Source organism: Staurois parvus, unplaced genomic scaffold (assembly GCF_062004578.1).
Source record: "Staurois parvus isolate SC_StPar_1 unplaced genomic scaffold, SC_StPar_1.0 ptg000059l, whole genome shotgun sequence".
NCBI lineage: Eukaryota > Metazoa > Chordata > Amphibia > Anura > Ranidae > Staurois > Staurois parvus.
Window position 1 is genome coordinate 4206243 of NW_028317855.1, and position 27635 is coordinate 4233877.

At 39.2% G+C, this 27635-nt stretch overlaps 1 protein-coding gene across 1 annotated transcript in view; it reads left to right on the forward strand.

The window, feature by feature from the left end:
- Positions 1–27635, forward strand: part of FRMD1 (FERM domain containing 1) — a 112922-nt gene that overhangs the window by 51410 nt on the left and 33877 nt on the right. Inside the window, exons 5-7 of the mRNA XM_089668557.1 lie at positions 7625–7701; positions 10410–10590; positions 20422–20577. Coding sequence (XP_089524683.1) covers positions 7625–7701; positions 10410–10590; positions 20422–20577 — 414 coding nt within the window. The remainder of the gene's footprint in view (positions 1–7624; positions 7702–10409; positions 10591–20421; positions 20578–27635) is intronic.

Genomic DNA, 27635 nt, shown 5'->3' on the forward strand with positions numbered 1-27635 from the left:
ATGCTCAGAGCTTCACCCTAAAGTGGAATCAAGGGTGGGACTTAGACCACAAATGATTCATAGGCTAATTATATGCCTAAAAAGGGAGGGGGGATGGGTGGAGGGTATGGGGGAGGGCTAGGTAGTTTTAGACTCTGCGAAACAAATATATCCGTCTAGAGAAAACCTAGGAAAAGTAGAGGAAGATACGGAGGAGAGCGGAGAGGGGGGAAGAGGGAGATGAGAGGGGAGGAAAAGAAGAATGGAAGAGATTAATTTTATGACTTATAATGTTAAAGGTTTAAATAGCTTTGGGAAGAAACTTAGGATTTTCAAAGAAATTCAGCACAGATTTTCTTCAGTGTTGCTTTTACAGGAGACACATTTAGAACGAGAAGCAAACGTGAAACTAAATTCCAGATATTATCCAATATGGTACTATGCAGATTCCACAATCAAACGAGCCAAAGGAGTGGCAATAGGTTTTGCGAAAATTATTAGGTTTAATTTGGAAGACAGATTGGTGGATCCGGAAGGGATGTTCCTGAAGGGGAAATTACAGGATTGGGAGTGTAAACTAGCAAATCTGTTGCCCGAACAAGAACTGAAGGAGTTCTTAAAAAAATACGCTGAGGAAATTAATGGATTTCAAGAAAGGTAGTTTAACTTGTTGCCGACCGCAGATAGCCGAATGACGGCTGCACTGCGGCCGGCCAGTTCTGAGTGGACGTCATATGACGTCCCCCCAGAATGCGCTCTCCTGCGCGCCCCAGGGGGCGCGCACCCGGCGATCTCCGTGATCGCTGTGTCCTACGGACACAGCTGATCACGTGATGTGGTAAAAGGCCAATCACAGCGGCCTTTTACCACCTGATCAGCGGTGTCCAATGACACGCTGTCAGATCGTGAGGAAAGTACTGCTGAGAACCAGCAGTTGTCAGAGCGGGGATCGGCACCGATCATCAGGGCACTGATGATCAGTGCCCTGATGATCGGTGCCCAGCAGTGCCACCCGCAAGTTCCGCCCACCTGTGCCCAGCAGTGCGCCCACTAGCTCCGCCTACCTGTGCCCAGCAGTGCACCCACCTGTGCCCAGCAGTGCACCCACCTGTGCCCAGCAGTGCACCCACCTGTGCCACTCTGCAATGTCACACACCTGTGCCCAGAAGTGCCACCTACCTGTGCCCACCAGTGCCACCCACCTGTGCCCACCCACCTGTGCCCACCCACCAGTGCTGCCCACCAGTGCCACCCACCAGTGCAGCCCAGCAGTGCTGCCTGTCAGTGCCACCAGTCAGTGCCCAGCGGTTGTGCCAGTCAGTGCCGCCAGTCAGTGCCCAGCAGTGATGCCAGTCAGTGCCGTCTATCAGTACCCATCATCAGTGTCACCTATCAGTGCCGCCTATCAGTGCTGCATATTAGTGCCGCCTATCCGTGACACCTCATTAGTGCGGTCTATCAGTGCTGCCTATCCGTGCCACCTCATTAGTACTGCCTATCAGTGCCCTTTAGTGCTGCCTATCAGTGCCCATCAGTGCTGCCTCATCAACGCACATCAGTGAAGGAGAAAAATTTTATAATAGAAACAAAGAAACTTTTTTTTTTTTTCAAATTTTTGGCAATTTTTTATTTATAGAGCAAAAAGTAAAGCGCCCAGTGGCGATTAAATACCACCAAAAGAAATCTCTATTTGTGCGAAAAAAATGATCAAAATTTCATATGGGTACAATGTTGCATGACCGCGCAATTGTCAATCAAAGTGCGGCAGCGCTGAAAGCTGAAAATTGGCCTGGTAAATAAGGGGGTATAAGTGCCTGGTAGGCAAGTGGTTAATTGTGGCGGGAGATTTTAATCTTTGTATGGATCCTCAGATATGACGTCTCATGTGCAGAGAGTTGGAAGTAGGTCTCTTAAATCTTTAAAAAAAAAAATGTTATATCAGTGTCAACTTGTTGATATATGGAGAATTAAGCATATAAAGGATAGAGACTATACATTTTATTCCCATACACACGAGACATACTCAAGATTGGATTATATATTGTTGGACTAGTGACTTACTGAGTCTCTGGTTAAAGTAAAAATATAAGAGATATCAATATCGGATCCCGTCCCGGTCACAATGAAATTACTATGGGGAAATTAATTGAATAGGGGGAAATTGTGGAGGTAAACGAGACACTTCTCCTCCAGGATCAAGAGAAGATCAAAGGATTAAAAAAGAGAGAGCAATTTTTTTAGGAAAATGATTCTGAGGAGGTGTCTGTGGCAACGGTGTGGGGGACTCCTAAGGCCTATATTAGAGGTATCCTGATAGCGGTTGGCGCAAAAAAGAAGAGAGAAAGGAGAGAAAAAATAAATGTTTCTGAAGGAACTCTCAGAGTTAGAGCAGAAACATAAACATAGAGTAACAAGCGATTATGCAGAGGGTAATAAACAAAAGGGAAGAATTAAATAATTTTCTGGAAGAAAAGAGAAGAGTGTTTAATAAAAAATATGTGAGAGATATATAAATGGGGAGATAGACCAGGAATATATTTAATGAGGGCTCAGAGGAAAAAGAAATCCAGGAATTATATAGAGAAAATAAGAGACAACAAAGGTGAATTAGAATATTCATATAAAGATATAGCTAAAATGTTTAAAGAATATAATAAGCTATAGTAAAGATGACGCAGGAAAAATAGAAAAAAGACAGACATATTTAAAAGAAGCAGGACTACCAAAATTGGGTGAGGAGCAATTAAAATCTCTGGAAGCAACAATAATGCAGGAAGTAAATACAGTACTTTAGCAGGGAAAAGTCCAGGACCTGATAGGTATACTGCGAGATATTATAAAAAATATAAGGAATTATTAGTACCCAAATTGAGGACATATATGAATGTATTGGGAGGAGAGATGGAAATGAGGGAATCTTTACAAGCCTATGTGGTTCTCATACATAAGGATGGTAAGGATGACACTCAATGTGCAAGCTATAGACCAATTTCCTTGTTGAACACAGATACCAAACTATATGCAAACGTTCTGGTAAATAGGTTAAAAGACTTGATGCCGGAAGGGATACATATGGATCAGGTGAGTTTTGTCCCAGGAAGAGAGGGTAGAGATAATGGATTAAGATCTTTTGTTTCTCATACAAAAAAGTAGGAAAGAGAAAATCCCTGCAGTGGTCCTCTCGATAGACGCTGAAAAGGCATTTGATAGAGTAGATTGGGGTTATATATTGGAGACACTGGAAGTATTGGGGATGTGACCCAGAATGAGAGAATGGATAAGGAAATTATATAGTCAACCCTCTGCAGCAGTCATGGTTAATGGGGAATTGTCAGAGTGCTTTGGGATGCGGAATGGAACTAGACATGGATGTCCTCTGTCTCCACTGTTGTACGTTCTATCTTTGGAATCTTTGTTAACTACAATAAGGAATAACATAGACATAAAAGGGATTAAAATAGGCGAGAGAGAGCATAAGGTGGCAGCTTATGCAGATGATATGTTCTATGTGGGAAATCCAAGGATAACATTACCAAATTTAATGAAATCATTTAAGGGAATATGGAGAGTTGTCAAACTTAAAAATTAACCCAACTAAAACAGAGATTTTAAATATAAATATTTTAAATAGCATGAAAAATATACTACAGGAGGAATTTCCCTTTTGTATGGAGAGAAAAAGAATTTAAATATTTTCGGTATAAAATGAACTGTATCTTCCAAGAATTTATATAGATCAAATTTATATCCCATTATTAAATGAGATTAAGGATGAATTAAGAAAACTAGGTGGGGGAACTCTGTCATGGATAGGTTGTATAAATCTGATAAAAATGGTAATTGTTCCAAAAATTCTATACAAATTCCAAATGATACCAGTCAAAATACCAGAAGTATATTTTAGAATAATTAAGAAAATGTTGATTTATTTGGAGGAAAAAAAAAACAAGAATAAGTTATGAAATCTTAAGTAGAAATAAAGAGGTGGACTGGGAGTTCCAGACTTAAAATAGGTACTATAATTTGGTAATACTGACAAGAGTTTTTGATTGGACACATAATCCACATGGGAAAAGCTGAGTAAAAATAGAAAATACACTAAATCACACAAGCCTTAATAGAATTGTATGGTTACCCCCACAATTCCGAGGATTAGCAGATAGCACAAGTTTTTTCACACTTAATGTGTTAAGAGTATGGGATGCTTTACACAAAAGGGGTGGGAATATAATTCACTGTGAATGCCCTTATGGTCCACAGAATATTGTCCTCCAGGTAAAGAAAGTGTCGCTGGGAAGTGGATAAAGAAGGAAGACGTACGGTTGAGAGATGTAATAGTGGGGGAGGAAATAGGTTCACTTAAGGATTTGGAAAAAAAGACAGAAATATTTACGAGAATTGACGAATGGCGATATTTATGAGAATTGACGAGTGGCGTTATTTTCAGTTGAAACACTTTGTAGGGAAGCTTCTAAGGCCATTGAGAACAAGAGACGATTGGAACCCTTTTGAGCACTTATTAGACACAAGGGGAGATGGGAAACATGGGATATCAAAAATTTATAAGATTCTCACTGGAATAATCACGGATACAAGTCCACCATTTATAGAGAAATGGGAAAGGGATATAGGGCTAACAATGGATGTGGAAAAGCAAAATAAAACATATAGTTTAATACACGAAAATAGAAATATAAAGGCGATAGAGATGAATTCTAAATGGCAAGATGGTATATTACACCCAGTGTAGCACATAGATTGAATAGAGACAATTGACCTTTATGTTGGCGTGGATGTGGGGATAGAAGTACATTGTATCACATCTTGTGGGAGTGTCCTAAAATTCAAGAGTATTGGGGGAAAATAGTATATATGATTCAGAAAATAACGGAGGTTGATAATCCAAATGACCCAGAGACTTGCCTTTTTCATGACACTAAGCTTTCGGTTAAGAAATATAAAAAATATGGTTTATTGTACTATCTGAATGCAGCAAAGGGATTGATACCCAAGTTTTGGAAGAAACAGGAGGTACCAAAAATAAAGGATTGGATAAATAGGGTGGACCAGATATATAGATTAGAAGAACTTAACCACTTGAGTGAAGATAAGATGGAGAGTTTCCGTGTAAAGTGGAAAAGATGGGAGGTTTTTAAGGAGTTAGGACTAATCCTGGAGTATATGGGAGATTAATAGAGAAATAATGTGGATATGTTTTTGAATCGGGATCTCCAGGGAGTGGGAAAGATGCAGAGCGGAGGTTTTGGGGGGTTGGAGGGGGGGGGGGAGATAAATGTTAAGGATTTTGGTTAACAATCAGATATTATGACAAGCAAATCTGTGATCATTTTATGTGTTTATCTTTTTATGGCTTGTCTGTATAAATTAGCAATTTTGAAAAATTAATAAAATATTTAAATTATAAAAAAAAAGAATAAATACATGAGAATGCCTTTAAACATTTTGTAATTTCAACAATTTTCTGGGGTTTTTTTTGCACGCTAGACTCCATATCGAAAATGAAGAGGTTATTCAATTTATGAAAATTCTTGTACGACAGAATAGAATTTCAGAAGTGATGTTATGTATTGTATTGTATTTGTATTGCATTTTTGAATGACTATTGTACTGATTAAATGAAAATCGTATGATCTGGTATCGTACGAGAGAACATTTCGTGCTTGTCCCTTCGGTTATTGTCTTGTGAACTGTTGTGATTATGAGATTATCGTACAATTGCTCCTCATATGAAAATATTTGTACGATTTTCTTATCGTGTTTATGGGCCTTTACCTATGCCAATGTGTACATAAACTGAACTTCTTTTCACAATTGCGGCAGAACCGCACTGTATTTTCAGGTGCCATTAAAATGAATGGCACCTGAATGCGTGGCTCATCGATTTGTCATTTTAGCAGAGCGTTTTGAATTTGCAAACAGAATCCTGGCTATTCTGCCCGCAATTCAAAACGCCCTAGGGTGAATGGGGCCTAAAGAATTCAGATCTTAAAAACATTTCCAGTACATTATCTGTAAACAAGGACTCTATTCCCATCTGTCTCCTGGGACTCAGCCTTTCCCCATTGGGCACTTGCATGGCACAAAAAAGAATTGTCAGGCTTTGAGCCACAGCTTGCATAGCAAAGACACATCCTCTTATCCTGTAACAGCCAACAGGACACACATGGAGGTCAGCCCCCCCTTCCCTTCCCCCTAGTAAGTATTCGTGATAGAGATAAGATCTGCATTTTTCTGTTGTGTGCATGTTGTGTTGTTTGTTTGTTTTTTATATCTCGGGCATTAAGATAATAAAAACGGATAACTTCATTATATAGTCCTTAAAGCAGAACTTTACCCATAACGACTTGATAAAAATGATCTTTAGCAAGGAACACACATTCCATATTAATAATTACCAAAATTAGTGTGTGCTGTGAATTGCCTTCAGCATTGCTCCTGTTTCTTCCTGCTGGAGGCTGCCATTTTTTCTGAAGCTCAGAGTCCCTGAGTAGCAGTAAATCTTTAGGCTTTCGGAAGATCAGCCTCTATACTTTCTGCACAGTGATAAAAAATAGAGAGAAACTAAGCATGTGCAGAACAGGGTGAGACATTGTCTTACTGGACTTTAAACAGTATAGAAATTTTATTTTTAATGTTTTACATTTGCTATACCTGCAAAAGGGGCGAACCTTAAGTGATCTAGCAGGACTTAATTTTCTGACTAAAAATCCACTTTAAAGTATATTTCCACATTTTTAGTCAAATTAGGATACTACTTTTATATCTACTTTATATTACATGTTCCCATTCACATAGCAAAACATAAAAAAATAAATAAATATTGCTGTGTATCATTTACTTGCTCTTTTCTGAAAACTCTAAACCAGAAGTTTCCTCCTGTTGTGTAATGTAGTCCTGCGAGTGCTGGGAAGCTAATGTTTACCATAGTTAACACCTACCTGTACTGTATTGGTAGATCTCATCAGTTGTGCACTGGATTTGAGCACTATCTTCACTAACGAAAGGGTTCTCTGGGCTTGTGTACTGCATTCTATGTTAATGAGGAGAAACAGTCTCGACTTTGTCCCCCTCAGCTTTCTCTTTTAAATTGTTCAGAATAGTTTGCAGTTTCCCAAGGCCTGCTCCATAACAACTAAAAAGATAAATATTTTTTTTCTTTGTATTTTGTGTCAATGGGAACATATAACAAACATGCAGTGGGTTTATTAAAATTTGACTGCAAAAGTGAAATTTTCCAGCTTCGTAATAAATAAAACCATTAGATAGCATAAGCGGGGGCCTGTTGAACACTAGAAAACTAAAATTCAATTGCTAGATGGTACACATCTATGGAACACCTGAGATTGAAGCCAAGGCAAGGTTGCAGTATGATTTGATTAAGAGGCAACAGGATTCTTGACAGATCAACTCAAAATTGATGCCTAGGGCTTTTACAGCTATGCTGAGCAAACCCTACATTATGATCTCTGATTTCATATCATGATCCCTTGCTGCTGCTTGAGATGAGGGCTGTTTAAACTCAGTGTGCATGGTCATGGCTGTGATGTCTGTTAAAATTACATTGAAAAATGCTACGTTTCTTGATTCTGATTACTCTATAAATATACTTTTTTTTCTTTTTCAGACAACAGAAAAGTTTAGCCCACCATGTGTTGCCTTTTTTAGAGTTCAATATTATGTAGAAAATGGAAAAATAATAAGGTAATAGAATAAATTGTGTTTCATTCATATGATCTGGATATTTATCTGTTGGTGATATATATTGAATGTGTTTTTTTTTTTCCTTAGCCTTAATCAACTCATATTAGCTGCATAATGCTTTGTTTATCTTGGTCCTTTGGCTTTGCCCCGGGGTATTTATTATGGTCTTGCTGACTTTAAATTTTGAGTCCGGCTGAGTCTCGCTGGATTTATAATATGGATACTTTATCACCTTTGGGACTTAATATAGAATTTGATATCAATTGTTTAATTAGTGATTGTTTGTTTTTTTTTCTTGGTCCTTCCCCTTCAATTTCTCTTCATGTTAGTTCCTCTGAATATCTCCTCTTTGTAGTATATGTGTACACACCACAGTTTTTTGATTGATTTAGTATTAAAGTCGTAATGTTTTTATAATTTGTGATCAATATTATAAGGGTGATCCATTTGAATAGTATTGCCATCGGGTCAGTTTTGTTTGCATACTGCATCCCCCTGCCATTTTGATATTGGTAATATGCTGCCTGATAGAGCTTTGTATATGTATGTGTGTATGTATATATATGTGTGTGTGTGTATATAGGTGTGTGTGTGTGTGTGTATATATATATATATATATATATATATATATATATATATATATATATATATATATATATATATATATATATATATATATAGATATCTATCTATCTATGGGAAAATGACCGCTGCGCTCTGCCTAATGATCAGTCTCAGGTGCGGACTTCCTATATAAAGAGTCCGCGATCACCATCTCTATAGCCCTGAAGAAGTCATGTGGTAGCGTGACACAATGCGTCGGACTAGAGCGTGGTAACGTCATTACGTATGGATGGCAGTCGCCATCTTGGGACTCCTTGATTGTACACCTGACTGTGGGTTTACACAGTACATGCCTGATGGGTCTGTGACCCTGTTTTAAATTGTGAGTAGCCTTTTGGCATTGTGGTTTTCGATAATACAAAAATACTACAGTATGGAAGTTCTTTTTTTTTTTACTTCTTTTATATGAGCCATTGAAGATTCCCTAAAGGTGTTTGACCATTTTTTGATCACCGTGGGAGCTGATCCTGTGTTCAGTCAGAGGGAGAGATCCATCCTGCCTGGGATCATCCGGTGATATAATATACTGTATGACTCCTTGAGGGTCAAATTTTTGAGGTGAGCGCACACACCAGACGGTGACGGTTAGATTGGCACCAGTTTTCTGAGCACACAATATATAAAGTTGAAGAATTGAAATCTGGATTTTGCATTTTATTTATAATTTTTTATCTATTTAATTTTACACTTGGGACTTTGCAATTTGTTTATTGTCATGGTGTATGATTTGGCCACTATTGATTGCACTTTCAATTGTCTCCTAGTCCCTAGTATGTATTTTAATTATTTGGATTATGCTACACTATATATATATATATATATATATATATATATATATATATATTTGTAATTAACCTGGTTGATTAACATTTTTTTTTATTGATTACACACAGTGTCACATTACTAATTTATATTTATTCACAATTTTTATTACATTTTTATTGCTTTACATTATTGATTTCAAGTATGTCACAGTGCACACAGCGCTACACCATTCTTTTATTAATTTGTCATACATCTATTTAAGCCGGGTGTTAGCAGCTACTTCATCTTCTGAGAGGATAGTTGGCGGTGCATGAGTCCACTCCTCTATTTAATTTGATCTAAATTTATGACTATGAGTTTATTGGATATTTTGTATAACCGAAAGTAGAAAATATTGGTGGGTTTTTTTTCCAAATTTTCGGTCTTTTTTCATTTATATCACAAAAAATAAAAAAAAACAGTGGTGCTAAAATACAAACCAAAAGAAAGCTCTATTTGTGTGAAAAAAGGACATAAATTTAATTTGGGTAAACCGTTGCTTCACCACAGAATTGCCAGTTGAAAGAGTGCAGTGCTTAATAGCAAAAAAAAATGGCCTGGTCAGGAGGGGGGGGGTAAATATTCCGGAAGGGCAAGTAGTTAAAAGGAGAGGTCTCCAGAACTGTACCCAATAATTAAATGAGGTCTAAATAAAGTTCCCTCTATTGTTGCAGCCCAGAATTGTATTTCTGCTTTCCCCACTACCACACCACACTGTTTGCTCATTTGGGGATCATCTGAAATAAGCACCCTTAAACTGTCAAAAAATAAGTCAGCAGCTACAAAAACTGTAGCTGATGACATCCACCTACTTGTTCCTCGGTCCCGTGGTGTGTCCCCCGCAGCTCGTTTCACCGGCCATCCTGTATTCCAGGAGGGGCGGCATCTTCAGTGTGGGCACCCGGCTGTGATAGCTTGCTGCTTCAAAGCCAGGTACTCGCTGCTCATGCGCAAGTAGCCCTGCACTTTGTGAATGGTCCTGTAGTCTTCTGTCACGTGTCCCAAAAGACTACAGGGAGGGAGGACACCTGTCAAATTCGGGTACCCGCTCCTCCAAGGTGCCAATCCTTAATGGGGAGCAGTCCTTAAAGCAGAACTTCCCCTTTTGGGTGGAGCTCCACTTTTAAGTATTTTTCCCTCTTGAAATGAAGATAAATGGATGTGTATGAATATTGTGAGTTTACCTAGACATGTTAAAGCCTGGTAATGTGGAATCTGGTTGGTTGTTTCTAAAGATAATTTTATTGATTATCAATATCATTGTTTTTATTTCACCACAGTGACAAAATAGCCAGAAAGTTGTATTATTACCACCTGAAAGAACAAGTCTTGAGATCCCATTGCACTCACACAGAGGAGATTTACTTTTTGTTGGCAGCATATGCACTTCAAGCTGATTGTGGAAACCAAAGAACTCACATGAAAAATTACTTTGAACCTGAGGCCTACTTTCCACACTGGGTATGAACATTTATCTTAAGACTAAAAGTCATGAAAGGAACAGTTTGCTATAATCTTTGACGTCAAGTCTACACCAGATGTCTGTAAAATTGAAAAATTTTAATATTATGTTATTCAGTAAAGCTTCTTTTTGTTTTTTTCTGCACTTTCACGTTGCTGTTCTGTGTTTATTTTGTTTTTGTTTTGTTTTTTTTTATCTGATCTTTATCCTTTAAACAATACAGCTGAACAAGCCATACACAATTACAAATTCCCACCCAAAATACAATCTCAGAACATATAGCTATATCTCAGAATATATAGCTATATAATTGCATCCTAAAAAGATGTAATTACAGTGATCCCTCGTTTTTCGCTGTTAATGGGGACCAGAACCTTCCGCGAAAGCTGAAAAACCGCGAAGTAGTATTTGCCCCCAGGAATTTTTGTGTATGCGGGTACTGTACAAGAATGTTTTAAATATGTAAACAGTATTCATACTTTACTCATTTAAGACAAAAATTACAACAGTACTGTATACATATTTACTTAAACGTGTCAGTGCTAATTACAATTATAATTACTAATTACATCATGGACAAGACTGGCGAGATACAACAAGAGAAGATGCTAGGTGAGGCTGCAATGATGCGCAGACAATCAACTCACAGGGATAAATCTACTCGTACTCTTATTGGTCGATGTCACACTGGAAACCAATCACGCGCCTTTATGAAAGCCCGTGGTATGTACAGTACTCTGAGTCAACTCATCTCTTTGGTTAACATGCAGGAATCCTTCTCTCTCGCGCATCAACATGAAACAATGCTCCTTTCCACAATGTGGCTGCTGACCCGCGAAGCACTGAAGCCGCAAAACATGAAGCGCGAAGTGGCGAGGGAACACTGTATATAGCTATTCTCCTTGCTGTCCTATGATTATAATGCAGTTGTTGTTGCAGCGCTCTTCTGTGCAGGTGGCTCATTTGCAGATCACAAATGTGTCATTATTTGTCAGCAGCATACTAAACTACAACAGATAGGAAATTCAGTAGTTGCGTATGTACAATGCTCAATTAAACTGATGAGACTGAAGTAATGCTTATTGGCACCCCCCCCCCCCCATCAATTATGTAAGGCCAGCCCTGATACCCTATCTATAGATTGCACTGTAGTTGAGCTTCAGTCAAATTGAAACATCTAGGATTGATATTTGATGCTAGTTTCACTTTTGATCCACATGTACAAATGTTGTCATCTTTTTTCCACTTAAGAAATCTTGCTTGGCTGCTTCATACACTGTAGCTGAAAAAGCTGATTCATACATTTGTGTTCTCACATAAATCCACTATTAATCAACTACCGTATGTACAAAATGTATGCAGTCAGAATCCTCACTAGGTCTGGTACAAGTGACCATATTACCTCGATCCTGGAATCTTTGTACTAGCAACCCATTTGGTTTCGCATAGACTTTTAAGATCCTCTTGCTCACTTATAAGGCTCTTCATGGCTTGGCACCCCTTTTATCTGTATGAAATTTTATCAACTTACTCCCCTCCTTGTAACCTTTGCTCCTCAAACTCCGGTGTTCTGTGTGCCACCTCCCTACTCGGCTGCACTGGATGGGAGACAAAGCCTTTTCCTACTATGCCCCAAAACTCTGGAATTCACTTCCGAAAAAAATCAGAGATTCATCTTCTCTAAACTCATTCAAATCAAATCTAAAAACTTTTTTCGTTTAGAATTTTCCTTTGTTTTATCCTGTGTATTAACTGTGGTTTCCCTGTAGAGTGCTTTGAGAAGCTAAATTTTAAAGGTGTTATATAAAGTAAAGTTGATTATTATTGTTGTTATTCATTTTTTTTAGGCTTAGAGAGCTTTGTTTCCTCAGGGCTTTGTTCTTTTCCTTTGGACAATATAGTGTGGAGGTATCAAATAGATTTGTAGCCACAAGTAGAAATCCAACTTTGTGTTGTGAAGGGAATATCACATTCCAGAGTTTTGCTGCACACTTTATTGCATGTTTTTATAGCCGGTATTGGAGGCAGTTCTCAAATATTTTCCAGAAAATTGGTGACTGTATATTTTAACTGGGTGCAATAAAATTCCTCTCTAATTTTATTTGCTAAATTTTGCACAAAGGAAGACCGTTACACTGCTGTTATGTATTTGTATGAAAAAAAAAGAAATATGCACTGTAATTTTATTATACAAGATTTATATACCGTATTTTTCACTCCATAAGATGCGCCTAGGTTTTAGAGGAGAAAAACAAGAAAAAAAATATTATGAACCAATGGACTGCAGACACACAGTACAGGAGATGACCAGAGACTGCGGACACAGTACAGGAGATGACCAGAGACTGCGGACACAGTACAGGAGATGACCAGAGACTGCGGACACAGTACAGGCGATGACCAGAGACTGCGGACACAGTACAGGAGATGACCAGAGACTGCGGACACGGTACAGGAGATGACCAGAGACTGCAGACTCAGTACAGGGGATGACCAGAGACTGCGGACACGGTACAGGAGATGACCAGAGACTGCAGACTCAGTACAGGGGATGACCCAGAGACTGCAGACTCGGTACAGGGGATGACCAAGAGACTGCGGACACAGTACAGTGGATGACCAAGAGACTGCGGACACAGTACAGGGGATGACCAAAAGAATGCGGACACAGTACAGGGGATGACCAAGAGACTGCGGACCTTTGGGGAGGGAGCGGGTACCTGAATTTGAAGTCCTCCCTTTAGTGTGCCGGGTGCCCACTGCGCATGCGCGAGAAGCGCTTTGCTTTGTGACTGGCCCGGCATCTTCTGGGACCTGTCATGTGTCCCAGAAGACGCCGGACCATTCACAAAGTGCAGCGCTTCTCGCGCATGTGCAGTGGGCACCCAGGCTGTCACAGATGCCGGCGCAGGAAGACTGTACAGCGCTGGACCGAGGAACAGGTAAGGCTCTGCTGCAGAGAAGAGCTGAGCGGCTGGCCCGGTATTCTGACACCATTCTGGTGGCGGCAGTGGAAATACCAGACTGGATGCTCCATATGCGCTCCATAAGACGCACTGACATTTTTTCCCCTTTGTTGGGGAGAAAAAAGTGCGTCTTATGGAGTGAAAAATGTGGTAGTTTGTGCAGTGCATTGTAAAGAGAGATTGTACAATTGCAGTTATAATTTAGGCCAAGAGGGTCCTGCGCATGAGAACTTGCAACCTAAAGGGGAAGGGCAAGTGATAAAAAAAAGTAACTGTAATAACTGTGTGAGGATGGGTTGGTGGGAAAATTAAAACTTCAGATGCTGAGTAGAGGCAGGATAGGTTTCCCTTAGAAATATGTGAACAGAAGTGCGAGCGCCTCAATATGAAAACAAGCTGCTATGCACAGAAAAGTAACCAATATCACCCTGGAAAGTCAATGATAAATAGAAAAGTGCAGCGCTAAAATATATATATATATATATATATATATATATATATGTATATGTATATATATATATATTTATATGTATATATGAGGTAGTGGTGAGGCTGTGGTAGAGGAGTGGAGGGATGGTCCTGAGAGACTCTGACAGCTGCCATAGAGTATTTCTGTTCCTACCCCCTGGGGGAGTTCTTTAGGCCACAGACCCATCACCCCAGGACAGATCAATACTTCATAGTGGAGATCTTCATACCTAAAGAGATACAACAGGTCTTGGAAAGGGGACCCCTAGAGGACGAGGATCATCTACACCAACTTCATAGTATCCATTTTGATGACCCACCATCTCTTAGAGGGAGGACCACCCATCTCCTGACCTTCTCTATATCTGATGACATCTGGATTATTTACATAAGGCACAATTATTATGTGCGTCCAGTGAGTGCGCATTACCTTATCACTATTTGCACTGGTACCGGGTCCAGAGTCACCGAAGCACAAGAGTCACTTTATCTTGTTTATATTTTCTGCATATCGGAATTTAGATGAGATACATATATACAGTGGGGCAAAAAAGTATTTAGTCAGCCACCAATTGTGCAAGTTCTCCCACTTAAAAAGATGAGAGAGGCCTGTAATTGGCATCATAGGTAGACCTCAACTATGAGAGACAAAATGAGAAAAAAAATCCAGACAATCACATTGGCTGATTTGGAAAGAATTTATTTGCAAATTATGGTGGAAAATAAGTATTTGGTCAATATCAAAAGTTCATCTCAATACTTTGTTATATATTCTTTGTTGGCAATGACAGAGGTCAAATGTTTCCTGTAAGTCTTCACAAGGTTGGCACACACTGTTGCTGGTATGTGGCCCATTCCGCCATGCAGATCTCCTCTAGAGCAGTGATGTTTTGGGGCTGTCGCTGGGCAACACGGACTTTCAACTCCCTCCAAAGGTTTTCTATGGGGTTGAGATCTGGAGACTGGCTAGGCCACTCCAGGACCTTGAAATGCTTCTTATGAAGCTATTCCTCCGTTGCCCGGGCGGTATGTTTGGGATCATTGTCATGTTGGAAGACCCAGCCACGTTTCATCTTCAATGCCCTTGCTGATGGAAGGAGGTTTGCACTCAAAATCTCACGATACATGGCCCCATTCATTCTGTCCTGTACATGGATCAGTCGTCCTGGTCCCTTTGCGGAGAAACAGCCCCAAAGCATGATGTTGCCACCCCCATGCTTCACAGTAGGTATGGTGTTCTTTGGATGCAACTCAGCATTCTCTCTCCTCCAAACACGACGAGTTGTGTTTCTACCAAACAGTTCTATTTTGGTTTCATCTGACCATATGACATTCTCCCAATCCTCTTCTGGATCATTCAAATGCTCTCTAGCAAACTTCAGACGAGCCCGGAAAAGTACTGGGTTAAGCAAGGGGACACGTCTGGCACTGCAGGATCTGGTGGCGTAGTGTGTTACTGATGGTAGCCTTTGTTACGTTGGTCCCAGCTCTCTGCAGGTCATTCACTAGGTCCCCCCGTGTGGTCCTGTGATTTTTGCTCACCGTTCTTGTGATCATTTTGACCCCACGGGGTGAGATCTTGCGTGGAGCCCCAGATCGAGGAAGATTATCAGTGGTCTTGTATGTCTTCCATTTTCTAATTATTTCTCCCACAGTTGATTTGTTCACACCAAGCTGCTGGTCTATTGCAGATTCAGTCTTCCCAGCCTGGTGCAGGTCTACAATTTTGTTTCTGGTGTCCTTCAACAGCTCTTTGGTCTTCATCATAGTGTAGTTTGGAGTGTGACTGTTTGAGGTTGTGGACAGGTGTCTTTTATACTGATAACAAGTTCAAACAGGTGCCATTGATACAGGTAATTAGTGCAGGACAGAGGAGCCTCTTAAAGAAGAAGGTACAGGTCTGTGAGAGCCAGAAATCTTGCTTGTTTGTAGGTGACCAAATACTTATTTTTCACCATAATTTGCAAATAAATTCTTTCCAAATCAGTCAATGCGATTGTCTGGATTTTTTTTCTCATTTTGTCTCTCATAGTTGAGGTCTACCTATGATGCCAGTTACAGGCCTCTCTCATCTTTTTAGGTGGGAGAACTTGCACAATTGGTGGCTGACTAAATACTTCTTTGCCACAGTGTACTTAATCATTTATATTTGCTTGGACAATATATATATATATATATATATATATATATATATATATATATATATATATATATATATATATATATATATATAGTTGTGTTAAAAGAAATAGCAGTCAGACATCACTAACCTCATCAATCACTATTTTTGGTAGAAATGATATTTCTACATGGCAAATAATTTACTAGCAGGTGTAGTAGAGTAATAGAAATCCAACTAACCCAACAGTCATGACATGCATGCTGCTGATTCTGTGTAATTGAAATGGGCATGTTCAAAATAATAGCAGTCTGGAGTTCTATTAGTGAGGTCAGTCATTCTTTGAAAAACAGGTGGCAATTGTTGCCTTTGTTTAAGGAAGGAAGGCAGCAAATGTTGTACATGCCGGTTACAGTGCATTTCTCTCTGAAATTCTGAGGAAAATGGGTCATTCCAGTCATTGTTCAGAAGAACAGCGTACTTTGATTAAAAAGTTGATTGGAGAGGGGAAAACATATAAAGAAGGGCAGAAAATGATAGGCTGCTCAGCTAAAATGATCGCAAATGCTTTAAATTGGCAACCAAAACCTGAAAGACGTGGAAGAAAGCGAAAAACTACCATTCGAATGGATAGAAGAACAGCCAAAATGGCAAGGACTCAGCCAACAATCAGCTCCAGGAATATCAAAGAAGGTCTAAAGTTACCTGTGAGTACTGTTACAAGTAGAAGACGCCTATGTGAAGCCAAGCTATATGCAAGAAACCGCCGCAAAGTCCCTTTGTTGAAAAAAAGACATGTGCTGAAGAGGTTACAATTTGCCAAAGAGCACATTGACTGGCCTAAAAAGGAATGGCGCAACATTTTGTGGACTGATGAAAGTAAGATTGTTCTTTTTGGGTCTAGTGGCCGGAGACTGTTTGTCAGACAACCCCCAAACACTGAATTCAAGCCACAGTACACTGTGAAGACAGTGAAACATGGTTGCGCAAGCATCATGATATGTGGATGTTTCTCATACTACGGTGTTGGGCCTATTTATCGCATACCAGGGATCATGGATCAGTTTGAATACATCAGAATACTTGAAGAGGTCATGCTGCCTTATGCTGAAGAGGAAATGCCCTTGAAATGGGTGTTCCAACAAGACGACCCCAAACACACTAGTAAATGTGCAACATCTTGGTTCCAGACCAACAAGATTGGCGTTATGGAGTGGCCAGCCCAATCCCCGGATCTTAATTCAATAGAAAACTTGTGGGGTGACATCAAAAATGCAGTTTCTGAAGCAAAGCCAAGAAATAAAGAACTGTGGAATGTAGTCCAATCATCCTGGACTGGAATACCTGTTCACAGGTGCCAGAAGTTGGTTGACTCCATGCAACACAGATGTACAGCAGTTCTTAGAAACAGTGCTTATACAACGAAATATTAATTAAGTGATTCAAAGGAAAGCAAAATCTTCAAACATTTTTCAGTTTTATGTAGTGAATGTTTGAGTTTGTAAAGAAGAATACAAACACTGCTATTTCTTTGAACAGTCTAATATTCACTTTTCTTCAATTTTTGTAGAGGAACAACACAAATTTGATGTATTTTTCTTCATGTTTTGATTTGGAATAGAATGTGTAGTGTTCCCAATGCATTTGTGTGTATGGAAATATAAGCTATTAGAAGGATTTTGAGCTTTATTCACTTTTTTCAACACACTGCTATTATTTTGAACACAACTGTGTATGTATGTATGTGTATGTATGTGTATATATATAATCAGTGTTAGTAAACTTAACGGGCGATTTTAATTTAGAAAGAAATTATTCCCTGTAAAGAGTGTTTCCATAGTCCTGTGTGGCTGTAAAGTCAGCCCAGTAAAACCAGGTCTTCCCGATTCACTCACTTTGGTTATGTGAGGCAACACAATTTTCCATAGAGTAGAGGTTTATAACCACATGGTTAAAGGGTTGAGGTTTGCTTCTATTGAAGGGAAATACATGTCTTAGCTATGTTAAGGGCCCGTTCACATTAAATGGACAGCTGCCTCACAGTAAAACCGCAGCAATCTGTTCTGGCTGCAGTGAGCCGGCAGTAGGGGGCAGTGTGGTGTGCAATTCAGCACATCACACAGCTCCTCTTAATTTTTTTTGTACAAACTTTATTTGACATGCTCAAAAATGACTCTCCGTTCATGTTATCGTAGAGTAGCACAGTGAAATGCTATCATGTCCAGTGTGCTGCAATAAAATGCAGCATGCCTGCATTTTATCTCCGATAACTGCAGTGCAGCTCTGGGCTGTATTTCAGTGTGAATAGGAAACATTTATTTTATTTCAGGTACTTATATAGCGCCATCAATTTACGCAGCGCTTTACACATATATATATTGTACATTCACATCAGTCCCTAACCCTCAAGGGGTGTACAATCTAAGGTCCCTAACTTACATTCATACACATATTAGGGCCAATTTAGACAGGATCCAATTAACCTACCAGCATGTCTTTGGAGTGTTGGAGGAAACCGGAGTACCCAGAGGAAACCCACGCAGGCACAGGGAGAACATGCAAACTCCAGGCAGGTGGTGCCATGGCTGGGATTCGAACCAACGACCCTAGTACTGCTAGGCGGAAGTGCTAACCATTTAGTCACTGTGCTGCCAACATTTTTCTATGTGTCCTAGCAGTGGCCTCAATTTTGCAGTGCAGAAAAACGCCAATCACTGCACTAGTGTGAAGTGGCCTTTAAGTATATCAACAGGGAGTGTTTGTACCTATATCAAAACCAAAGGGTTTAGGATCAGCAAATATGCCTTGGAGTTGATCCCCAAGTTAGTGTCTGTGAGGCTCTTGCTGTAGGTTCGTATCTCATCCCAGAAGTTTCTGAGAATTGAGAACTCCCAGAAGATATGTAGTGCTGTACCTGGTTACTTCTGACATTGCCAACATAGCAGAGAGACCCGCAGATAACCTGTGTAGGGTTGAATGTACCCTATATCATCTCAATGAGATTTTGAAACCGGATTCTTATATTTTTTTATATGCTATTGATGATTTGTGGGCAAATTTTAAAGGAGGATATTCCATTGAACATTTGACAGTGAGAGTCTAAGATCCTTTCCCCATTTAAGAACGTACTGTGGGACATCGTTTTTCTAGTGGAGCAGGGTCCAGACATGGGCGTTCAAATGGGGTAGGCAGCATAACAGACTTCTTTGCCCTTTTGGTTTGGGTAACGATAGGAGAACATTTCTGATATGGGCAGCTCTCCCTAGTAATAGAGGGGACCAGTCAAAGCCTGTATTTTTGGTATCCTCAATCTGAGCTGCCTGGTACAAAAGAGGAATGGCTAAGAATTCAGGTGTAAAAGGAGGTGTGTGTTATTTGACACAAGTCTCCCTTCTTCGATCAAAGTTTGAAGGGTTACTCCTATCAAGAAGTGTTGTCTCGCCGTTGCTCTATGTGAGTGTGGTAATGAAAGTAGGTCCTGTAGTGGTATATTTAGCTGGTGCTGTTCCAGATGAGCCCATAATTTTATGGTGGTATATTTGTTCCATTCAATAACCTTTGACATATGCACAGCTCTGTAATATAGTACTGGGTCTTGGAAGTATATTCCTTCTTGCAATATGTGTTTAGCTAGATTGCTAGTATTCACCCTATGCTGTTTATTTGCCCAAAGAAAGTTTCTAAACTCATTCTGAAATTGATGGACTTAGCTTTTGAACCCCTCAAGTTCCAGAGTGTTTCCTTCAGCTGGCCATACATGGTTCAGATTTTTTCATTCAGCCAGTGGTCTTGCTGAGCACAGAAATTAGTAAATGGTGACATTTTTTTTTTCTTCTTATGAGGGGTCTGGATTAGGCCATGCTTCTATGGAATATAGTGTAGAAGGATTTGAAACCCAAAAGCTGGTTGACTAACTAAAAGCAGGCATGTACAGTGCTACAGATGGCATGGAGCCACCAATATTGTTTTAAAAAAAGCATTGGGATAAATAGCTGCTGTCCAGGTGACATTGGAAAGACACTAAGACAAATTACCACTCAAAGGCTAAAGAAACCCAAGTCAAAGCAATGTGTATCAAAACCCAACATTTTTTTAAGTGGGAAACTGATTTGAATATAATTCATCCTGACTCTTATACTCTGTTACCAGAGAGACTGTACAACAAGAATAACTCGGTTTCTCCAGAAAATGTATGTTTAGCATTTGCATGAGAGATGTGTTATTCTAAAGATAGAAAAATCTATGCACGTAAACTATATTCTTTAAATTTTTCACAGATCATTGCAAAAAGAGGGGCTGATTATATTTTGAAACATGCTCCTGAGGTGCACAAGGAACTTCAAGGAATGTCTGTGAAAGAAGCTGTTCTAAATTTCATTAGAGAGTCCTGTGTTCTGGAAGATGTACCTGTTCATTATTACAGACTACTAAAGGTAAAAGGTTAATATATCAGTATTTTATACACATTGCTATATATTAGTAATGCGTTACTTACGAATGCATATTCAGTCATAAATGGATTAAGCCTGAACTCCAGGCAAATTGCTGAATGCACAGCTGTCATTTACATAGAAAAGTGACAGCAGAAAAAGACCGAGTAGTCCATAGAATGCCCGTTTTTGTGTTTGTGTGTTCGTTCTTGGGGGAGTTGGTTTACTTCTTTTTTGTTGGAGTATTGTTGGAGTTTTGTTGTTCCAAGCATGTTTGAAGCTATTTACTGTAGACTGGCTCACTACCTCTGCTGGAAGTTTAGTCCAAGCATCAATTACTCCCTCCCTCCCTATCTTCAGTATCTCACAGAAGTGAGTACACCCCTCACATTTTTGTTAATATTTTATTATATCTTTTCATGTGACAACACTGAAGAAATGACTTTGCTACAATGTAAAGTAGTGAGTGTACAGCTTGTATAATAGTGTACAGTACATTTGCTGTCCCCTCAAAATAACTCAACACACAGCCATTAATGTTTAAACCACTGGAAACAAAAGTGAGTACACTTTATAATCCATTATAGAAAGCTTTTTTTTGTTTCCCTTTTGGGATCAATAATTTATTACTATATATGAAAGCTGATCGTTGTAAGCTCCAAGGCCCTCCTATCGCTCTTGTATTGAATTGTATTGTTGCTGTATTGTCTCCCTTTTATATTGCAAAGCGCTGAGCAAACTGTTGGTGCTATATAAATCCTGTGTAATAATAATATAATAATTGTAAGCATCTCTGTGCTCCTTAATGCAGAGTGGGGATAATGTGATACAGGAGATGTGTTACTTGCCAGATTACCAGGTAAAAACAGAGGGAAAATAGCCTAAAAAAAAGATAACAGATGCAGCCACCACATCTAATGATTAGTAAGCTGTAATATGTTACCTTTTTGGGTTTGGGTTTAATACTGCTCTAAGCCAATGTGGTGCATTTGCAATTATGTCAGTACTATACTTGTTGCATGCATCCGCTCTACTTCTTTTATTTGCTTAGCGTATCTTGCACATCTGGTTAAAAAAAAATACTGGACCAGCAAATTTACTTTAATACTAACAATTCTTGGTTTGTGTCGAGAACTGGATATTTGTCTATAATCATCTTGAAGTCCACTTGCTAACTTGAGTATGTTCCTCATTTCTTCTTCTGGCCCGTCTTTTGTAACTGGTTTTAAATGTTATTGATTGCTTGAAATAGGCAGCGTAATGTAACTAAATTGTAGAAGCTACTTTTTCAGTTACCTTTTTAACTGGTGGAAAAAGCAGCATGTGTTTAAGAATAACTTTGTACCTGCCGGAGAGCTCTGCTGCTTGCTGAATAAGGCTACTTTTCACATTGATCCGCCGCTGCTCTTTTGGTGCATTTTTTAAAGGACGTGACTTAAAAACTGCATCAAAAACTCTTCTCGGGTGTGTTTTTGAGGGGGTTTCTATTGATTTCAATGGGAAGAGGTGTGTTTGGTGCATTTTTTTTTAACTGAACAAACATGCTGCAAAAATGCTGCAAGCAGGATTTTTTACACCACAAAGAAGGTGCAACTCCCCAGTGTGAAAACAATCATAGACCTACATAGGGAAGCATTTTTCATTAGCTTTTCTTGTGCTTTTTTTTTTTTACCACAAAAGCATTTAAAAAACTCAGTGTGAAAGCAGCCTAAAAGTGTCAGTAGTGTAGGACTTTTGTAAACCCATCATTTGTGAATGGTGGCAGTCCTTGTACGTTCATATGTGTGTCAGTGATATCAGGTTTGGAGTACTTTTGGATCCGTCTTTATTGAATAGAAGTTTGGCTATTTTCAGAAAAAGTACACTTTTTTTTTTTTTCTTCTTCACTCTCTCTCCTCTTAATTCACAAAATCATACTCAATGTAATCAATTGCTTTTTTACAATTGAAAAATCGACATTTGCTTTCAGTAAAGGTATAAATTAAATTTACTGCACACATTATTTTATAATTTTATCATACACTGGTGTAGGTATTTTTTTTTTTTTGGTTTTATTTAGTTGTACGTTAAGTAAAATTTACATTACTGCAACAAGGACCAAACAGAATTTATAGATTATGTTGTATTATATCATAGTACTAATTTGTTTGGTCATCTTGTCCCACAGTTTGAACTTCTTAAAGATATTCTATCTATGAAAGGGCTGCAGTTTGAAGAATGTGTTTTATGGTTTCTGCAAGGAGAGTTTGCCCTTATTGATATAAAGTAGGAAGAATAATTAATCCAAGGATTGTTATAAACATATCAGATTCTGATATAATTTTTTCCATGACTAATAGCCTGTTATGTTTGAGCTTTACAGATGTTTACTTAAAGACAAAACCAGCGTCACAGATGGACTGTATCTGTGGCTGTCAGTGGCGGGGTGACAGTTGCAATGAGTGGAGCATGATGGCTCTACACTCTGAAAGATCCCAGGCAGGAATTCCCCAGGCAATGGGGGGAGATAAAATGCTGTAACAGCAGGCAGTTGATTTGAGCGATCCCACACAGTGACAGATTCAACACAACATATCGCCACCAACACTGACACAGATCAGCAGGCACTAGAAGAGCAGGCTGTGGGATCATGATGATATCCTCACTGACTGACACATTGTACATGTAATGGAAGTCCGGCCAGCCAGGTCGCACTCACACAGACACAAGCTATTAGAGTCAGACATTACCTTCCTCCGCAGGCGCACCTCCACCTCCACTGAAGAATGGGAAGAGAAGGGCTGGAACTCCACAGTGATCAGCAGCTGCCACCCAGCTTGCAGTAAGGGACTGAGTCGGAGAGGAACACTGGAAGAAGTGGTAGCTCAGCTGCTACACTGGCCCCAGACACCCGGCATCTTCCTACCCTCTGCCGCCCCTCCTTTCAGCTGAAGGATCATTCATGAAGTGGCAGCATCCCACACAGAGTGTCGGCCTGCGCTATGCCCAGGTGCCCCTAGGTGGCAGTGCATCCTAGGCAGCCACCTACGGTAGTTTGCCTAGTGGAAGCACTGGCCCTGCTTATAGTGATCAATTGTTTGGTGCAAAAAAAATGTTTTATAAAGGCCGCAAAAATTGAAAACGAATGACAGATTGCAAAAGATAGCAGGACCAACCCCAAAAAAATTCTTCAAATATATTAATAGTAAAAAGGTCCAGTTTGAGCATGTAGGCCCTTTACAAAATAATCTATAGTGGGTGACTGGGGACAAAAAGAAGGTAAAATTTATTAAACAACTTCTTCAGCTCTGTGTATACAAAGGAGCATGGGGGAGCTCTTGTCCATAATGGGCATGGTATTGACACTCCAGATGATCCACATTGGCTCACAATTGATATGATCCAAAAATATTTAGACAGAATAAAAGGTGAATAAAGCACCTGCACCGGATAGCATACACCCATGGGTCCTTAAAGAATTGAGCTCTGTCATTTCAAAGCCATTGTTTCTAATTTTTAGGAACTCTTAATGACTGGCATAGTACCACTGGATTGGTATAAGGCCAATGTGGTGCCTATATTTAAAAAGGGGTCAAAATCTTTACCAAGTACTTATAGACCTGTTAATTTAACTTCTATAGTTGGGAAGATACTGGAGACTTTAATAAAAGTCCACATAGATGAGTTCTTGCTGGAAAAAAATATTTTAAGCAACAGACAGCATGGATTCATGAAAGACCGAAGTTGTCAAACAAATCTGATTTTTTTTTTTATGAGGAGGTGAGCAAAACCTTGGACAGAAGGGTGACGGTGGACGTGGTGTACTTGGATTTTGCAAAAGCGTTTGACACAGTTCCCCACACACGGCTAATGTGTAAGGTAAAGTCTACGGCTTTGGAAAAATCCATATGTAAACGGATAGAAAACCAGCTAAAAGATCGTATTCAAAGTAATGGTTAATGATTCATACTCTGGTCTAGGGTTGTCAGTGGTGTACCCCAAGGTTCAGTGTTGGGACCCTTACTTTTTAATATATTTATAAACGATATAGGGTCTGAGATTAAATGTAAGGTTATTCACTTGGGGGCTAAGAATATGCATGCATCATACATACTAGGGGGAGTACAACTGGGGGAATCAATGGTGGAGAAGGATCTGGGTGTTCTGGTAGATCACAAGCTTAATAATGGCATGCAATGCCGAGCTGCAGCTTCTAAAACAAGGGGGGATATGATCAAAATGTATAAATACATCAGTGGTTCATATAGTGAACTCGGTGTAGAGCTATTCACCCTGAGGTCATCACAGAAGACAAGGGGGCACTCTTTACCTCTGGAGGAAAAGAAATTTAATCTCCAAACACTGAAAGATTTCTTCACAGTAAGAGCTGTGAAAATGTGGAAGAGTTGGTTCTGATTGCTTTAAAACAAGGCTTGGATTCTTTCCTAGATACACAGAATATAACTAGATACTAACATTTATAGGTAAAGTTGATCCAGGGAATATCCGATTGCCTCTCGGGGGGGATCATGAAGGAATTTTTGTTCCCTGCAGGAGCAAATTGGATCATGCTTTGCTTGTTTTGTTTTTTTTTCCTTCCTCTGGATCAGCTATGGGTATAGGATTATAACTTTTTTTATAATGGTTGAACTGGGTGGACTTTTGTCTTTTTTCAGCCAGACTAACTATGTAACTCACCAGATAGCTTGCAAACAAACCAAATCTACCCTGTCTTACAACAGAAGGTTTTGTTGCACACATTTTCAAATATATGTGGAATCCACAGTGCTCATGTCAAGGCTCCTCTGTATACCGTGGTCCCAAAGATCCATCAATGTTACATTACAGAAACGCCATCAAATATGGGAACTCACAATACAAGTGTTTACGCAGCATATTATTGCATATTCTGTTATATTCTTTTTAATGTTTAACTATGATAGCATTCCTTCATTTTTATATTGAATAAAAGCTCTTTTCTTATTATCTATAGCTTTTTTTAACTTTTGCAGTGTGTTCACATAGTCTTTTTGAAGAACTCCCATTTCTGTGTTGTGTTCATCGATGCCAATATTCCCTCCCTCTGAGTGTGCTGGGAAATCTTTGTGATGTTATTGTGGTTTCCATGTCTTTTATTTCTTTGATATACAGTTATGTTCAAAAGAATAGCAGTCAGACATCACTAACCTGATCAATCACTGTTTCTGGTAGAAATGATATTTTTACATGGCAAATAATTTACTAGCAGGTGTAGTAGAGTAATAGAAATCCAACAGACCCAACAGTCATGACATGCATGCTGCTGATTCTGTGTAATTGAATTACTAATTGAAAGGGGCATGTTCAAAATAATAGCAGTGTGGAGTTCTATTAGTGAGGTCATTCATTCTTTGAAGAACAGGTGGCAATTATTGCCCTTATTTAAGGAAGGAAGGCAGCAAATGTTGTACATGCTGGTTACAGTGCATTTCTCTCTGAAATTCTGAGGAAAATGGGTCGTTCCAGACATTGTTCAGAAGAATAGCGTACCTTGATTCAAAAGTTGATTGGAGAGGGGAAAACATATAAAGAAGTGCAGAAAATGATAGGCTGCTCAGCTAAAATGATTGCAAATGCTTTAAAATGGCAACCAAAACCTGAAAGATGTGGAAGAAAGCGAAAAACTACCATTGGAATGGATAGAAGAATAACCAAAATGGCGCGGACTCAGCCAACAATCAGCTCCAGGAAGATGAAAGAAGGCGTAAAGTTCCCTGTGAGTACTGTTACAATTAGAATATGCCTATGTGAAGCCAAGCTATCTGCAAGAAGCCCTTGTAAAGTCCCACTGCTGAAAAAAAAACATGTGCTAAAGAGGTTACAATTTGCCAAAGAGCACATTGACTGGCCTAAAGAGAAATTGCGCAACATTTTGTGGACTGATGAAAGTAAGATTGTTCTTTTTGGGTCTAGTGGCCGGAGACAGTTTGTCAGACGACCCCCAAACACTGAATTCAAGCCACAGTACACTGTGAAGACAGTGAAGCATGGTGGTGCAAGCATCATGATATGAGGATGTCTCTCATACTACGGTGTTGGGCCTATTTATCGCCTACCAGGGATCATGGATCAGTTTGAATACATCAGAATACTTGAAGAGGTCATGCTGCCTTATGCTGAAGAGGAATTGCCCTTGAAATGGGTGTTCCAACAAGACAACGACCCCAAACACACCAGTAAACATGCAACATCTTGGTTCCAGACCAACAAGATTGACGTTTTGGAGTGGCCAGCCCAATCCCCGGATCTTAATCCAATAGAAAACTTGTGGAGTGACATCAAAAATGCAGTTTTCTGAGGCAAAACCAAGAAATAGAGAAGAACTGTGGAATGTAGTCCAATCATCCTGGGCTGGAATACCTGTTCACAGGTGCCAGAAGTTGGTTGACTCCATGCAACACAGATGTACAGCAGTTCTCAGAAACAGTGGTTATACAACAAAATATTCATTAAGTCATTCAAAGGAAAGCAAAATCTTCAAACATTTTTCAGTTTATATAGTGAATGTTTGAGTTTGTAAAGAAGAATACAAAAACTGCTATTTTTTTGAACAGTCTAATATTCACTTTTCTAAAACTATTTTAGAGAAACAACACAAATTTGATCTTTTTCTTCATGTTTTGATTTGGAATGGAATGTGTAGTGTTCCCAATGCATTTGTGTGTATGGAAATAAAAGCTATTAGAAGGATTTTGAGCTTTATTCACCTTTTTCAAAACACTGCTATTATTTTTAACACAACTGTAGCTGTATAACACAGGCATGAATGATGGTTTTTTTTTCCTTTTCCATGCTATCAAGCAGTGTGTTAGAATGTGCTCAGTAAATTCTTACATCCATTTGTAAATGTTTTTGTAAGTAGGGACTCGAGACGAGTCGATTGATTTAAAGTGATTTTTTTTTTTGTAAATTTGGATAGGAGTATATTGACCTGCCCAAAAACGTGCTGACTGGGCAAGACCAGAGGAAGTGGAAGGTACAGCCTCTTGAGAATTTCATAGTCAATATGCAGTAATATACTTCCTTCATAGGTAAGTTCACCT